At 51.2% G+C, this 15,901-nt stretch overlaps 2 protein-coding genes across 2 annotated transcripts; both read right to left on the reverse strand.

Moving 5' to 3' along the window:
- Window positions 1-4,270: 4,270 nt before the first annotated feature.
- Window positions 4,271-7,976, reverse strand: GUCA1A (guanylate cyclase activator 1A). The gene is made up of 4 exons (XM_050326681.1): window positions 7,652-7,976; window positions 5,416-5,565; window positions 4,788-4,878; window positions 4,271-4,428 (listed from the first exon to the last, which is right to left on the reverse strand). The coding sequence occupies exons 1-4, from the start codon at window positions 7,847-7,849 to the stop codon at window positions 4,271-4,273; spliced, it is 597 nt and encodes a 198-aa protein (XP_050182638.1). The 5' UTR covers window positions 7,850-7,976.
- A 2,191-nt stretch (window positions 7,977-10,167) lies between these two features.
- Window positions 10,168-10,672, reverse strand: GUCA1ANB (GUCA1A neighbor). The gene is made up of 2 exons (XM_050326682.1): window positions 10,664-10,672; window positions 10,168-10,545 (listed from the first exon to the last, which is right to left on the reverse strand). Exons 1-2 carry the CDS (start codon window positions 10,670-10,672, stop codon window positions 10,168-10,170), a joined length of 387 nt encoding a protein of 128 aa, XP_050182639.1.
- Window positions 10,673-15,901: the final 5,229 nt, after the last annotated feature.

Genomic DNA, 15,901 nt, shown 5'->3' on the forward strand with positions numbered 1-15,901 from the left:
GAACTGGATGTTTCCACCTCCTCTGGCCTGGGCAGATCTGGGATGGAAATGCTGCACACAGTGGATGTAGTTATGTCAGTGCTGGCACAGCCCAGTGGAAAATTGTTCCTCTTACTAATTGTGTAATCTTTTGTCAGGGAATCACAGGCTGCTTTAGCCTTGGTCCTATTTTTAAATCGATAGGTATAAACACTCTGATCTCTTCCCAAACTCAACTCAACTGTTTGCAGCAAGCTGTTGATGTCAGGCATTCTGCATAATCCGTTTTCCAGACTTACAGCCCAGCTAGAATTGGATTTGGCTGATCGGATTTCTTTCTGGGCTAAATTTGGAAATAGGATGGCTTGGAAAAGGCAAATGCCAGGTGATTTTTCTGGGCTACCATCTGCTCCCGTGTTTGATGCCCCTGAAGGGGGGGCAGGATTCAAGGTGGAATAATCAGGTTAGAAAGTTGGAGATGAGGCTGTTGTTGAAGGGAAGAGGGATCAGGGGCTGAGGAAGCATCACATCCTCAAATACTCTGGGAGATGCATTCCTGGAGAAAGCACTGAGCAGAAATAAAAGGCTGAGAGGGGAAAGAGGATCATTACACCCAGCTCTGTGCTTAGGCAGGCTCTGGGTCTGTGAAATGATGTTCAGAGAGGGGAGGTTCATCCCTGGGCAGCTGGGGCTCCGTGGGTGCCCAGAGGGAAGCTTTGTGTCCAGGTCATTCCCAAAGCACTTCTGTGCAGCTCTGCCAGTATGGGAAAATTCCTTAAAATTTTAATTTCTTTCCTTTCTTTCCTTTTTCTTCCCTTTCTTTTCTTTCTTTTCTTTCTTTTCTTTGTTTCTTCTCTTTCTCTCTTTCTCTTTCTTTCCTTCCCTTTCCCTACTATCCTTTCTTCTCCTTTCCTTTCTCTTCTTTCTGTTCTTCCTTTTCTTCAAAGGAAAAAAACCCTCAGACAATTAGAAAGTGTCTCAAACGCATCACCTTTAAATATCCTGTATTTAAGGCTGGTGTTCTGGGATCAGGTGGGTGCTGCAGGAACACGGGATCAGCGGTGTGGAGCGGAAAAAGGAACTTTGGGAATCTGAGAGCGAGTTTTTGTCATTTCTTCGCCGTTTGGGTCTCCTGCCCCACCTCTCGGGGATACACAAGGGGATGTTTCTGCCCTTTGAGCTCATCATCCCCTTTCCCTCTGATTTTGGGGTGGGTCGGGCCCATCCCGGCGGATTCCCGGGATTCCCGATGGAGCCGGCAGGGGGCGCTGCCGGACGCGGGAGAGGGACCTGGGGAGTGTCCAAAGGGCTCCCAAAAAACAGGGACAGGACGGGGGAATGGCTGTGAACTGGCACAGGAGAGACTTAGAGGAGACATTAGGAAGGAATTCTTTATTCTGAGGGTTCACTGGCACAGGTTGTCCAGGGAAGCTGTGGCTGCCCCATCCCTGGAAGTGTCCAAGGCCAGGTTGGACGGGGCTTGGAGCAACCTGGGATAGTGGGAGGTGTCCCCATCCCTGGAGGTGACCAAGGAAGGACTGGACGTGTCACTCGGTGCTCTGGGCTGGGGGACAAGGTGGGATCAGGCACAGGGTGGACTCGGTGATCCCAGAGGTCTTTTCCAACCTTAATGATTCCATTATTCTGTGCCCACCTCATTGCAGGGGAGTTGGACTAGATGACCTTTAAATGTGCCTTCCAACCCGAACTGTTCTCTAATTCCAAAAGCAGAGGCAGAGCTGGGAGCTGGAGTCAGACCTGCAGTGTGGCCCTGCAGCCTCCCAGGCCCATCCCTCCCAAAAAATCCTCCCCCACACTCACCAGGGAGGCTGTGCTGCCTCCCAGCACCAGGGATATCGTCACAAGGGTGAGCAATGTGCCTGTGGCACCTCAACAGCCACCACTATTTGGAAATAAATTAATTATGCATGAGCTGGGGCAGGGAGAGTCACAACATTTAGTTTTTAATTATTTCTTATTTGCTTTCTTAGAGGCTGAAAAAACATCCTTTGGAAGAGAGACAGGGAGGTTTGAAAGGTGTCTTTGGCCTGCTGGCAGTTCTGACACAGCCTTTTCAGAATAACTTTGTCTTATTTATAAATAGACCTTGGGCTTGTCAGATCTGCTTTTTGGGTGCAGAGGAGGGGCTGAAGGAAGCACAGGAGGGACTGGCTCAGGGAGCCCACTCTGAGCTCAGCTCCCTCTTGTGCTGTTGTAAAGCCAAAGTGCTGTAAGTTTGGTGCTGGTCATTTGTGGGGGAGTTAATTTTTGCTGCAAGAAGGAGTGTTACACGTTGAGTAAACAGCTCAGCCCACCTTTAATAAGCAGTTTGCAGCTTCTCTCTCCTGCACTGGTGTGAGTGGACAGGTTGGCCCATCAAAGGGTTCCTTTCCATGGTGTGTTTCTGGGCCTGACAACAACCCCAGAGCCTGAACCTGCTGGTCTGTTTGGGTGGAAAACAGGCCAGGAGGGAGTTGTGGGGCTGCCATGAAGGGAGGAAGACAGGATGTGCCTGGAAATGTGGGTGGGTAAAGCAGAGCTCCCAAAGAAAGAGTTGTAGGACTGCCCAGGGGGTGGGAGTTTTACTAAAGGTTTTACTAAAGGTTTTAGTAAAGGTTTTAGTAAAGGTGAAGCTGCCTGACTTGATGCAGATGAGGTTCAGAAGAGCAGGCAGCACCTATGGGATACAAGAACTTTTCTACACTGATCCTGAAGAAAACAGACCTCTCCCCAGAGCTTGCCCTGTTCTTGTATGAGATCTACTTTAATAAAGTCAAACCAAAGAGTTTTGCACTTGCATGAGCCAGTTAATCTGTCCTGCTGGAAACAGAAGGATTGGTTGATAAAAAGAAGAAGCACAACCTGAAATAATGTTGTAAAACACCTTTATTAGTTCACTACAAGACTGGAAGTACAAAAGCTTCCAGGCAAAACGCTGTCCAGTGAACAAGACAGGAAAAATGGTCCGAAAGTTGCTTACGAATCGCAAACACCCACTGCTAAATAACAGGACTTTCATCTGGGCAAGAAACCCTTCCTGGTGTCCTGCATTGCCTCACCATGCCTGAAACCTGCTCCCATCAGATGAGGAAGCTTCTCCCAAGGAGCAACCAAGGCGCAGCCCCGGCTCGGCGTTGGGGACAGGGGGTGGGTGGGCTGGGGCGAGGCCGCCGCTCCCGCAGCCGCCCTTGTGCGTGTGCGGGGTCCTGGGGGCAGCCCCTGCTCGTGGCACGAGGCTGCCGTGCCCAGGGTGCTCTGAGAAGGGGTTTTTTACTCCATGGGGGACTGTAGTTGATCCCACGTCAGAGAGGATGGTACCCAGACTCGGGTACTCGTGGTGCGGGCGCTGCGGCTCGCCCGTCTCTAGCAGCTCAGCCACCTCTCCAAAATGCACGCAGGCTTTGGAGTTAAGACCACCTCGATGCTCAGGTGTAACTCACAGGGCAGTTTGATTTTGTTGTCCAGGTGGTAAAATATGCAGGAATATTCCTACAGACGTGCAAAGCTTCTCCCTCTCAGGTTACTGCCTTTGCAGTACTTATGTCCGGTTCTACTTATCTGGAAGTACTTAGTACTTCCAGATACTTCAAGGAGAAAAATGCCCTTAAAGTCCAGGTGGTTGTTAAAAAAAGGCACCATTCGATGTTTTTAATGCTTTTAAACAAAGAAAAGCCACTGCATTCACCCCTCCCCTTTTTCTAGCTCGTAAATGTTTTTACCTTACATTATCACTAATCATCGCTAATAATAAATCAAAGAACAGATGACCAGAAATGGTGACTGCTGGCTCTGGAAATATAAATAGGAGGAGAAGGTTTAGTTTTGTTTTTCTAGGACCCCCTCTCACTGGGGCCAAGTGCTGGGCAGCCCTGGGGTTTGTCCCTTGCCAAGGCTGCAGACGCCAGTGTTGGCCACAGCCTAAATTTTGAGGGGCTCTCTGTGTGTTCTCAGGCTTGTGTCACTCCCCTGCCTGAGGAGGTGGCATTGTCCCCCCACTCTGCTCAGCAGCAACATCCAGAGGCCCCTGCAGAGCTCAGGGCCCGTGGCAATCCGGGGTGGGGCGTGTGTTTTCCGTATGTCCACATCCCCTCCTTGCAGCAGCTTTTCCTCTTGCGCCAGGCAGGGCCCCTGGCTCCCCCCAACCATCTGCCAGGGGAGCAGGTCCTGGTCCCTGCACTAACAGGAGAGCCTGGCCACACTGGCACAGGGACAGTCCACCAGCTCCCACAACCACGACACAATTTGAGGTTAATAATGCAAGGGGGGTGAAGTGGAGGCGAAGGGGAGAGCGTTACGGGGCGGCCGCTGCCTCCTCCAGCTCGTGCGGGTTCTTCCCGTCGTTCTGGATGAGCCGGACGATGTGTGTCAGGTCCAGGCTGCGGGTCAGGATGTCCAGCAGCATTTCGTCCTTCTGCACGCCCTCCATGAACTCTTCCAGGGACAGCTCACCTGAGGGAGCACGTTCAGAAAGGGCCTGTTAGATCCTCTCTGACGGTGTCGCATCAGCCCCCCGGGGAGTTGTACAGACTCTGAATTTGGGGTCTTGAATATGTGAGGCGTACACCCTAAACTCCACCACAGACCCCCACCCTGCCAGCAGGACAAGGGGCACTTTGCAGTGTCCCCTTGGGCCAGCTGCAGCCCACAGAGGGGATGGGGAGCTCAACCTTCACAGAGAGCCACCCCCTGCCAGCTCTCCCCATATCCTGGTGTTCTGGGATGGGCAGGACCTGCAATTGCTCTGGCAGCCTGAACTGCAGGTAAGGGGGAAGGTGGGAGCATTGGAATTGCTTAGGGAAGTTCCTCACCATCTCCATTTATATCAATTTTGTCAAACACCATGTCTGTGAACTCCTCGGCCGACATCGTTGTGTTGCAGCGGTTGATGGATCGAATAGCCTGGAGGGAACGAAGGACACAAAGGAATTACTGAGTGCAGGTTGTGTGTCCATCAGCACAAGTGGCCAAGGGACCAGAGAAACCAGACACCATGAGAGGCTGAACTATTTTGCAGGCAGTTAGGTTTCAAAAGCAATAAGTCTTGTCTGAGAAAACCAGAGATTAAAATCACTTCGAAAGGCAGTCAGTGCTTTACAAGATTTTCTGGGCATGCTGGGATAAGCCAGGAGTTGTTCATCTCTGGAAACCCTTAGGTTAGGGTGCTTATCTCAGTCCAAGTTTCAGTGGATGGGATTAAACAACCAGGAGAAGACCAGGGGCTGCTGTGTGTCAGAGTGTGTAGGTGCCATGGGAGGTTGTGAGATATTGGAGACAGGACCACCAGGGAGGACTGACAGAGGACAAGCAGCAGGTTTGGCCAGTGCCTACTAATTTTCCATGGAATTAGCTGGGTTGGAATGTTCCTCTTACAACCTTTCTGTCTACCTGCATGTAATGACCACCTGTGATAGAAATGGAAAAGCTGAGCCCACTCACTTTGATGATGTTCAGCAACTCTCCCCGGTCAATGCACCCGTTCCCATCCACATCATAGAGCTTGAAGTACCAGCGCAGCTTCTGGTCCACCTTCCCTTTCAGGACCAGGCTCAGAGCTGCCACATATTCCATGAAATCTATGTAGCCATCCTGAAAGCAGAAGGTTAGAAGCTGAGATGAGATTAAAAGCAGAGAGTCAGGCAGTCTGTGATTTTCCTGGTCACTTCTGGAGGTCCCTGCTGGAACTGATCCCTGCTGGTGGCCTCCACCTTGAGACAGGAGCTTGGGGAGCACAGCAGAGGGCAGGGGAGTTTGGGTCCCCTGCATGCCCAGTGGTTAAAGCCAAGGTTCCACCTTAATCTGTGCAGAGCCATTACAGAATCAGAGAATCACTGAAGTTAGAAAAGGCCTCCAAGATCATCAGATCCAACCTTGGACTGTTATGTGTCAGGAAGGAATGAACTCAGTGGGTGTTCCTGGCTTGGGGACTGAGGAAGCCTCCAAAGCCTGTGCTCAGGGAATCTCTTTGTGCAAAGCAGTGGTAATTCAGAGGCCAAAGAGGCACAGGCTTATGCAGATGAGTCCTGATGGATCACACAACCTTATCCTGCCTGCACACACCTACAGCTCTTTTCTGCTGCAAGGGGGTCTTGGATGAAAAAATCCCGGAGGGGAACAACATCAGGAGTCACCCCATCATGCTGGTGACATCTGGGCCTAAGTGCTGCTCTGTGCCTGTGCCATTTCTGTATTTGCTTTGCATTTGATCATGTCAAAAGCACAAACACTTTTATCTTTGACTTTCTTCCCAGGTGTTTTTCCACCTCCAGCTCCTGCCTTCAGCTGGACCCACGGAGGGCTCACTCCCAGGGCTATGGCTCACTGCAGAGCTGCTGGCATGAGCTCACAGGCCACCAGCCTGCCTCCAGACACCACTCATGATGCCCACAACTCCTGCAAGGTTGCTGAAATGCTTCATGCCCAGCTCAGAGCGTTTCCGTGGCACTTGGAAGGAAAGTGGCACACGGGACGTGGCACGTACGGCCCTGGCAGCGCTCGAAACTCGAGTGGATGTGGCACCTGGGGATATGGTTTAGTGGTGAACACGGAGGAGCTGGGTTAAGGGTTGGACTTGGTAATCTTAGAGGTCTTTTCCAAGCCTGATGATTCCATGACTCCATACTGCCAACCCCGGACAGTTCATTAGAGCATAAGCCAGGGTTTTGTGAATGAACAAAGCCACCGCTCCCCGGGGCTGGTTCAGGAGGGGATCATCTGCTTTATCCCACTGCTGCAGGAGCCAGATTAGGTATAAATAGCTGCTAAGCCCCATGCCCAGCAGGATTTCCCGTGCATCAATTCCCTTTTCAGGCATGCACTGAAACATGGTGCAGTGATCAAGGTAAAGGCCAAGACACCAGCAAACACCTGAAGGATTTGGGGCCTGATTTGCATTTTTATCAATGGGATTAAGGGCTTTAAAACCTTTGAGTTGCCCTAAAATACATTCCTCATCTCACAGGAGGCGCAATTTCAAATCATTTGCAAGCAAAGGAGGATGTTGTTTTCTCTCAGAGACTCAGCATCCAGCTGCTTTCCTGGCAGCACTCCCAAATATGTGCAGGTGCTCCAGGACTGCCCCATTTCTGGAGGTCCAGCACAGCAACAACCCGAGCAGCAAAGCCTCCCTCCCCACAGGGAACAAAGGAACTCAGCTCCTTATCACAGAGGGCAGAGCACATGGCAAAAAAAAAAATCAATGAAACTAATCCATTTATAATGTAAAGCAATGCAAAACAGACCCGATCTGTTCTGTAAACTGTGGCTCGTGGCTCAGGAACTCGCTATCTCTGCATGAATGCAGCCCTTGTTCTCACACCACTTGTTCCTTACTGTCACAACATTTGATACTTAAGGATTAAAGGGCACCTCATTTTAAAGGGATCACAGCCTGCCAGATAAAAACCCCACTGTTTTAATCACTTAAAACCAAAAGGAAAATATCAGCTCTGGGAGAAGTCTGTTTTCTCGCAGAACAGGCAGCAGGTGAAGAGGTTTTTTGCTGGCACTTTTCACCTCACATAAGTGATTTTGCAATTTATGAGGACACAGAAAATCAGGCTGTGCATACTCAGGACAGTTTCTAGATCACACAGCCCCAAACACACCACAGGGGATCGCAGGGAGCAGAGCACAGCCCATCCCAGCGCAGCCGAGCGGGAAGGACAATATTTACCTTATTGAAGTCAAACGTCTCAAACATTTGCTCAACGTATTTGTTCGCTGAAGGACTCAGGTTTTTCAAGCCAAAAAACTGTTTGAACTCGTAGAGGGTGAGCTGGCCAGAAGGACACTCCGTCATGAACTTCTTATACCACTGGTGGCACTCGGTGGTGCTCAGCTCCTCCACGCTTTTCCCGTCCATGTTCCCCATCTCCACACCTCTTTGCAGCCAAAAAACAAATGGGGGGGTTTGTGAAGTGTGAGAAAAAAAATTCTCAAAGTTCTGCTTCTTGCCTTCGAAGCCCAGATGCTCCCAGCTCTTCAGAGGTCACAGTATCAGGAAGAATCAGCTGCCCGGTGCAAGGGCTGTATCAATTCCCTGTTGGGTGCAGAAGAAACGTCTTCCCGGGAAAACTCAAAAGCACAAAACCCTCTTTGGACAAGAGGGTGACATTTAAGTACCCAGCAAATCCCTCCCCAGCCAATGAGGCTTGGTGGGGAGAGGGGGGTGATGGGCTCCTGCCAGGCATTAAGGGTTCAGGGTTAAAATAGAAAAGAGGTAAAATGGGGAAGTCTTGCAGATTACAGGCCCATCAGGAGATTAGGAGGGTGGAATTTTCTCCTTGATGATCTAATCTCTTAATCCACTTCATTTATCACTGGGGGGGGGGGAACTCATGAAAAATAAATTTTACACCAAAATCAGACTAAGAAGAAAGAGAGGAAACCACTCAGAATTCTCTGTGCTCTTATTGCCTTTTTGGTTTCCCTTCAGCTTGATCTGCCAGAGGATTCCAGACAGGGCTCTAGAGCCTGAAATTCAGGGAGGGGGAAGTACCACGTGAGCTCCTAGAAGAGATGCTTCTGAGGGTAAATTTGGTGTGCTGAGACAAATATAGAAACAGAACTGCTTTAAATGGTAAAGCTTTAAGTACTTTCATTGCAAGCACCGGGAAGTTGAAGGTGCCTCTCCCCCCAGCTGCAGAGTCCCAGTGTTCAGTCTCCCTGGTCCTGATAGTTGGGTGTTTTCTCCTCAGAATTGCCCCACGCTCTGCTCACCCCGGGAGCTTGTCCTGGTTGGTGCATTACCAGAACTTGGCTGACACCAGTGGAGTTAAATGCAGCTCCAATTTTCATTTGGGATGAATTACCACGAAAAATTCTCCGTGTAAATATGAGCAAACCCGGTGTTGTTTGACACACAGCACTCAGAGAAGGACGGGGGGGATAAAACACATCCTCGGAACGCAGCACGAGCCAACTCCTCCACCAGCAGCCAAAGGGATGGGACTGCTGGGTCTCTGCCCACAGGGGGTTCATCCCACAGGACACATTTTTATATCTAACAAGTTTGAAGACTTATCTAGTGACTGGAAAGAGCCCGACTGTTGCGTGTTTCAGAGGTCGATGTTGCGTACGCGCGGAAGCAAATTCGGAATAACTCTGCTAAAACAAGCCACGTTATGAAAGAGTTATGAAAAGGGAATTAGGCTGAGGGAGATAATTGGATGTGCTAATTCTGGACTCACCACCAGGCCCCCATGATGCAAGGTGAACCCGGGCTCTGACCCAACACCACGGGGACAGCTGGAATAGCCCTGGAGCAGAGAGAGGGGCTGCAGTAGTGGGGTGTTCGTTAACAGTGGGAATGTTGTGTGTCAAAAGGGGATACAGGCTCACCATTCACTGAGAACACCACTTTGCCTGGGTCTAGGAAAGCTGAGTGAAAGAACATGGCCTTTCAGAGAAGGAGCAGAATTTGGACTCAGACAGGGGAGCTGGTGAAATGAGAAGCTGGCTTCAGGCTGATAGGGTTGAGGGCTGTTCAGCCTGGAGATGAGAAGGTTGTGTGGAGGCAGAGCAGCCTTCCAGTATCTGAAGGGGCTACAAGGAAGCTGGAGAGGGGCTGTTCATCAGGAACTGTAGTGACAGGATGAGGAGGAATGGGTTCAAACTGAAAGAGGGGAAATTTATGTCAGATATTAGAAAGAAATTCTTCCCTGAGAGGCTGGTGAGGCCCTGGCACAGGTTGCCCAGAGAAGCTGTGGCTGCCCCATCCCTGGAAGTGTCCAAGACCAGGCTGGATGGGGCTTGGAGCCACCTGGTCTAGTGGAAAGGTGTCCCTGCCCATGTCAGGGAGTGGAACTAGGTGAGCTTTAAGTTCCCTTCCAACCCAAACCATTCTGTGACTCTGTGAAACCTTCCCAGGTTTTGCAGCCTGTGCTGGGGCCAGGCTGGTGCAGACGAGCTTGGCTGGGTGGCCGCTCACTCAGTGCCCTGTGCTGCTGGCACCCAGTGCCTCTGCACAAGCAGCTGCCAATAAACGACAGGACAAGTTGGACCGGGTTTTCAGAGCAAAATCCACACTGCATATTTTTCTGGGGAGCAGCGACACAGCCCCAGCACCCACCCCTTGGCTCACGTGCTCGCTGCTGGTCCTAACTCAGACACAAATGGAAAACTGAAGCCACACCACCAGTTGCTGTTTGCACTGTTTGGGCTTTATTGCTTGGGCTACCCTGGTCCTGACTAGGGCTTTTTGCTGCGGAAGGGTCTCCATTTGAAAACGTCGGCGTTTTCCAGGTCGGTTTTTATCCTGCCGTGGCTCGTGTCCTCTCGGAACTGGTACCCACAGTAGGGCCTCTGCACGGTGTAGAAGGGGCAGTAGGAGTTGGAGCAAGTTCGTCGGTAGAAGACAAAGTTGAAGGAGCTGAGGGGGCGTCCCCCGGTGTGGACAACGACGGGAACGAAGCGATCGGCCAAAGGCTGCTCCTTGTGCTGGGGTTCCTCAGAGGGCTTGTTTCTTGGGGTGGGCTGTGTGCTGGAGAGCTCCTGCTTTGCTTTGGCCTTCTCCATTCCCTTGGGTCTCTTGTGGTCTTTGCTGGGGGCGTCTGCTGTGTCAGCCACCTGGGGCTGAGCCCTGGAGGTTCCTGCTTATCCTCTGGGGCAGCTGCAGCTTTACAGAAACATCTTCCCTGTGGAGCAAAAGACACAAAGGCATTGCAGTATTGCCCTCATGCTTTACCATCCTCATCAGTGCTTAAGGCCCCCAGTGCAAGAGCTGTGTACTGGTGGCCAAACCCGGCAAGTTAAACAAACAAGGAGGGCTTTTTACATGACAGGGTAAATGATGAGAAGTATTTACATTTCTTTAGCTAAAATGCTAAAGTGGTGCTGCATAAAGAGAAAGGGAGTTTAAAAATCCTGTGATGTTCTGGAAATACAGAAGTGAATTACTGGAAATAAAACAAATGCTGAGGGAATGCACATGGTGAGACAGGAAGGACTTGACTCTCTTGACTCACGTTTCAGCTGGTTATTTGTAACTGTGAAGAGTAAAAATAAGGTGCTACCCAGTTTCTGATGTTCCTGCTGTCATTCTGACCTGGCTCACCCCTTTATCACTTTTAGGGGACACTGTTTTCCTTCTGTGTTTGGCCCAGCAGAGCCCCAGTCCCAATCCCAGATCAGAGCCTGAGCTACAAACACACACTCCTTTGGAAAGCCTTCCCCAAACGCCAGCCACGGAAAACGAGGCATGGAAATGGTTCAACACAACCTGACCCACGGGGTAATGGGACACAGCAGTGATGACAGAAACCTGGCACTGTCCTTCAGAGCCTGAGCATCAGCTCAGCAGCTCCAGGGGCCTCTGAGGGACCTCCCACCACCCCGTGCCTCGCCCCACTGGGTGAACTGCTCTTGCTGAACCTTTAACTGGGTTTCCCCCCCCCCGAAACATGAAGGCACAGCATGGGGGACAAGGACAGCAGAGACAGCCTGTTTGGCCCAGGCATTTGTAAGAACCCTTTGCAGAGGAGGGGTGTGTGGATGTGCCCCAAGACACACATGGGGCTGACTTGTGACCCTGACGGCTGCTCCAAGGCTGTGCTTGATTGCCGAGGTATTTGTGCTGCTGTTACCTAAGCATGACTCAGTTGTCTTGTTTTCATTGACGACACCTCTGTGCGAATGGAAACTGCCTCTTCCCTCAGCAATTAGCCACTTTACTCCTGGCTGTTCTAAATAAACACTCTGCTTTCTGCTTATTTTTAACCTTGTAAAGAGGTTTCGTAGTTTCCATGATGTGCTCGGTGCTCTATTTCTGTTCCCTGGCTCCTAAACCTATTAGCAGGGAATGCCTGCGAGTCTGCAAATTGTTTAGGAATCTCCTTCCCAGGGGAATCACCAGATCCCTACAGGTTCACCACCTCTTCTTGCCATTCATTTCTCCAGGGTCATTCATTTCTCCAGCACCTGCAAGGCTGGAGCTCAGGACACGGGTTATTTCAGCAGTTGCTGCCACAAGGAAACCTCAGTCCATTTACTTCCCCAGGGGATAAAATAATGGGATTTTTAACTTCTGAAGAGCAGATTTTTGTACCACTGCAAAATCATTTCAGTGTGGTTTGAATATCCCTGCTCTGAACACACTTAGATTTGTTCAGAAATGATTATATTCACACACATGCACGCTGATAGCTCGTGGACATTCTCTCTTCGGAAGAGACAAGTACACACACGACTGTGCTGCTGCTGCTGCACCCACCCAGTGGGGAGCACTAATGTCATTAATCTCGAGTGTTTGGGGTGTGGAAGGGAGGCTGTAGCTACCCTGACAACCCAATTGCTAAGTCACGTAGATGCCTTCAAGATGTGCAAGCCTTGCTGGGCGATAGAGACCTGACAGTCATTTCCAGTGACGGGCAGATACCGAGCCTGGGAGTGCTGAGCTTTGGGCTTTGCTCTTGTGGTGGGGCTCATCTGCCCTGGAAGCTCCTGCTTATCCTCTGGGGCACCTGAAGCTTTGCAGAAACATCCTGCCTGCCCGTGTGAATGGACCTGCTTGCGTGATCAGTGCCTTGGAGGGGAAGCACCAGCTTAATGCCCACAGCACTATTTGTGGCACTGCCAGTGCTCTGTGCCTGAATGAAGAGTCCCACGTAATCCTGTTGCACCCACTCGTACATTTAATCCCTCCCAAACTGTCTGTTGCCTGTCAAAGAAGATCCCACAGCAGGGGTCACAGGCAGAAGGTTGGTTCAGCAACCAAGGGAGCTGGGAGGGCTCGGCCGTGAGGATGAAGCGTTCCCTGGGTGGCTGCCGGAGCCCTGCCTGGATGCCAGTGCCGCCTGTGTCCCCTCCTGTCGCCCTGGAGCCATCCCAGGAGCCACCCCAGGACGATGACACGAGGTTTGCTCTGAGCTCTCAGCCCCATGGGGGCAAAGCCGGCAGTGACGGCAGCAGCGGGATTTGCGCAGCGAGGAGGGGATGATGCACCACACTGACATCACCAGGACCTTCCTGCCCTGGTCACCCTCAGGGCAAGGACCTTCCAGACCCCTGCCCTCAGGATGGGGACGTGGTGAGAGGGTGTCTCTCCTGCCCAGCTCTAAGCCTGGAGCACCCACCTGTGAGGTTCTCTCCCTGGTGGGCACCCCGGAATGTGGGGCTGTCGAGGGGTGGAGGCAGCACAGGCAGGGTGGGCAGTGCTGGTTGTCAGGGCTGTCAGGGCCACTGTGACCACAGGGGCCATTGTGACCACAGGGCTGTCACCAGGGTGGTGGATGTCACAGGGGTGCCCAGGCTGAGCAGGGCTGCTCGGGCAGAGGGTGCAGAGGAGGGGCTCAGACATGGGGATTAGGATTTACATCCAGTGGGAACCCCCCCAGTCAGAGCACAGGATGCTGTGCCAGCCCTGCCACCCCCACTGAAACGTGGCCTTGGCAGCATGGACCCCTTGCCCCCATTGACAGAAGCTGGTTCTCTTTCTGCAGGTGCAGTTTGCTGCTCTGCAGCTACACATGAGAGTTTCTCTTCCCATCCCTCCTGCCCTCCCTCCCTCCTCCAGATCCCTCTGGAGCTGCACAAGCTGCACAATCCCTTCTCCCCTCTGTGAGTGTGGCGGGGTACAATCCACATCTGCAGGGAGCAGCTCCTCACCCTCGATGCAAAAGCAGATTGTTCTGGGGTGTTTACCCATGTTAGGATCAAAGGCAGCCTCACACCACGGCGTGTTACATCAGAGCAGCGCTCACATGGCTATTTCTACGCTATAAAATCTGCTGGAGATCTTCCAAGTGCTTTCCTGAGCTTCGTGCCCAAGCCCAGCCCACCCGCCCCTTTAGCTGTGTGGCCTCAATCACTGAGTGGCAGTTGTCCCTCCTTAAAAATACAACCAAACTGGGCAGCTTTCCCATGTCTCTGGAGTCTGCACTTCACAGAAGTCCCCCTGCCCAGCAGCACACCCAGCACGCCCTTCATGCTGGTCCAGGGCTCTTTCTTGGACTCCTGAGGGGAGGTCTGTGCTCTTCTGGGAGGTGGAAGGCAAAGAGCAACCACTTTTCATCTGGAACAAATAAATGGGAGTGTGCACACGAACCCTGGCAGAGTTGTTGAGCAGCTGGTGTTCGCTGGGATAATAAATTCACCTCAAAACACACATCCCTTCATGTTGTGAGGGTGATTTTTTTTTTTTTTTCCTACGCTCACCACCCAGGGTGAGGCAAAGGCATCGTTGGTGGGGTGGCACGGGCAGGGCTCTGGCATCCCCCCAGCCCTGGGGCTCAGGAACACCTCAGAGCAGTGTCAGGGAGCTGAATCACACCTTGCTGCTCCCACAGAGCATCTCTGCAGCCCCTTTGAAGTCTCTTTGGTCTAATGAGATTTTGTGGGACACCTTTGTGCACGAGCCGAGGAGTTTTCATTCCACAGAATTTTATTGGCTTCACTTGTTAAAGCAGTTCCTCTTCTCCTTCCCCTTTTCCATGACTGTGTCTCTGTATATCCTGTTTGATTTGTTCACCTGGGGACTGTGGATATCAGTGAGCACTTACTTATGTCCTGCCTACCTGGCAGAGATATCACATCCTTTGTCCTTCCAGCAGCGAGTGGGTCCTTCATTTCACCTGATTTCTGCTTTGGGGACGTGCCAGTGAATTTTCTTTAAATGCCAAAGGTTGGATTCAATGACCCTCAGAGGTCTTTTCCAACCTAATTGATTCTGTGACTCTGTCTGGAGCTCAGTTCCCTCAAGGAGCCGGTTCCAGCACTGCCGTTTCCCAGTTTCCATCCTATCACCCCTCTTCCCCGCAGGCAGGACCATCCCTTTTCCTGCCACCCTGGCTCAAACAGGTCCCTGTGGTGTGTCCCAGGGCAGGGAGCCGGGGCAGGTGTTAGAGGAGTGTTTCCCTGCCCTGTCTCACACAGAGAGCAGTTAAGATAACTGTCACAAAGGGTGCGAGCCCCGCTAATTGCAGGCCTCGTGCTCGGCACAAAGCCACCCCTTTTGGCGTCACCTGCCGCTCCTCCAGCGGATTTTGGGAGCAGCAGTGGGAGCCTGGAGCAGGCTGACCCCTCCCAGCCAGGAAAATCTGCCTGACCCCCTGGATGGAGCTGCACATCTGCAGCCCGGGGTTGAAATTCTCTGGAAAATCCCTTAAATTATTGTAGCCCTCTACCACAACCACAGCATCGAATTCTAACACTTTAACTCTCTTTTCCCTTCTCCATCTGCCATTCACGTTAATTCACTTGATTTAGGTGCTGCCTGGCAATTTGTGCCAGGATTCTCCTTTTGTACCAGGATTTGCCTTTTAGAATATCATAACAGTGCCCATTTTTCGTTGTGGGGATTTAATTTCTCTCCCTAATTTGTACTTTAAGGCAAAAGAAAAAGACGCTTTTCACAAGAAAAGTGTAATTTCGAAGTGAATAAACAAATTACATTTATCACTGAAAAAAAGAGAAATCTATATCATTTTGACTCTAAAATGTGTGGAAATAGATACAAGACAAGATGACTTGAGCCTGAAGCTGGGAGCTGTGTTTCAGAGTTAATGTTTTGACAGCTATTTTGGGTTTAAAGTTCTCCAGAACCCTCTGCATTTGTTAACTAGCCAATGTTACTCATTAACTCTCGATTTTTGCTTGCATGACACAAAAAATCATTTCCAGCAGTGCTGGAAATTTGCTTTTGTGCCTGAAACAAGAGATGATTTGGGGGTCAAGTCCCATTGCCTTGAAGCTTTTGCATCAAAACCACCCCAAACCCAAAGAGCACTCAGGTCACACGGGGTGTTCCTGGGGCTGGATGGTCCCACAGAAGCCAGGAGGGATGAGCAGAGGGGCTCTGGAAAGCTTCCTAAACACTCAGCTCCCTAGAAACTCAGCACTAACTTGCTCACTGGCATACCCAGGGCAGAGGGAAAGGATTACCTGGCAGCTTTCCCTGACTCTGATGATAATTCCATTCATTTCTGAC

Source organism: Myiozetetes cayanensis, unplaced genomic scaffold, assembly GCF_022539395.1.
Source record: "Myiozetetes cayanensis isolate MyiCay16 unplaced genomic scaffold, myiCay2020 scf32, whole genome shotgun sequence".
In the NCBI taxonomy this organism is placed as follows: Eukaryota; Metazoa; Chordata; class Aves; order Passeriformes; family Tyrannidae; genus Myiozetetes; species Myiozetetes cayanensis.

Bases quoted from the DNA above. Each gene is read 5' to 3' on its own strand.
- GUCA1A (XM_050326681.1), bottom strand. From the start codon at position 7,849: ATGGGGAACATGGACGGGAAAAGCGTGGAGGAGCTGAGCACCACCGAG. The intron at 5,566-7,651 runs GTAAATATTGTC...TTCTGCTTTCAG, and splicing joins AGACGTTTGACTTCAATAAG to GATGGCTACATAGATTTCAT. The intron at 4,879-5,415 runs GTGAGTGGGCTC...CGTTCCCTCCAG, and splicing joins AGTTGCTGAACATCATCAAA to GCTATTCGATCCATCAACCG.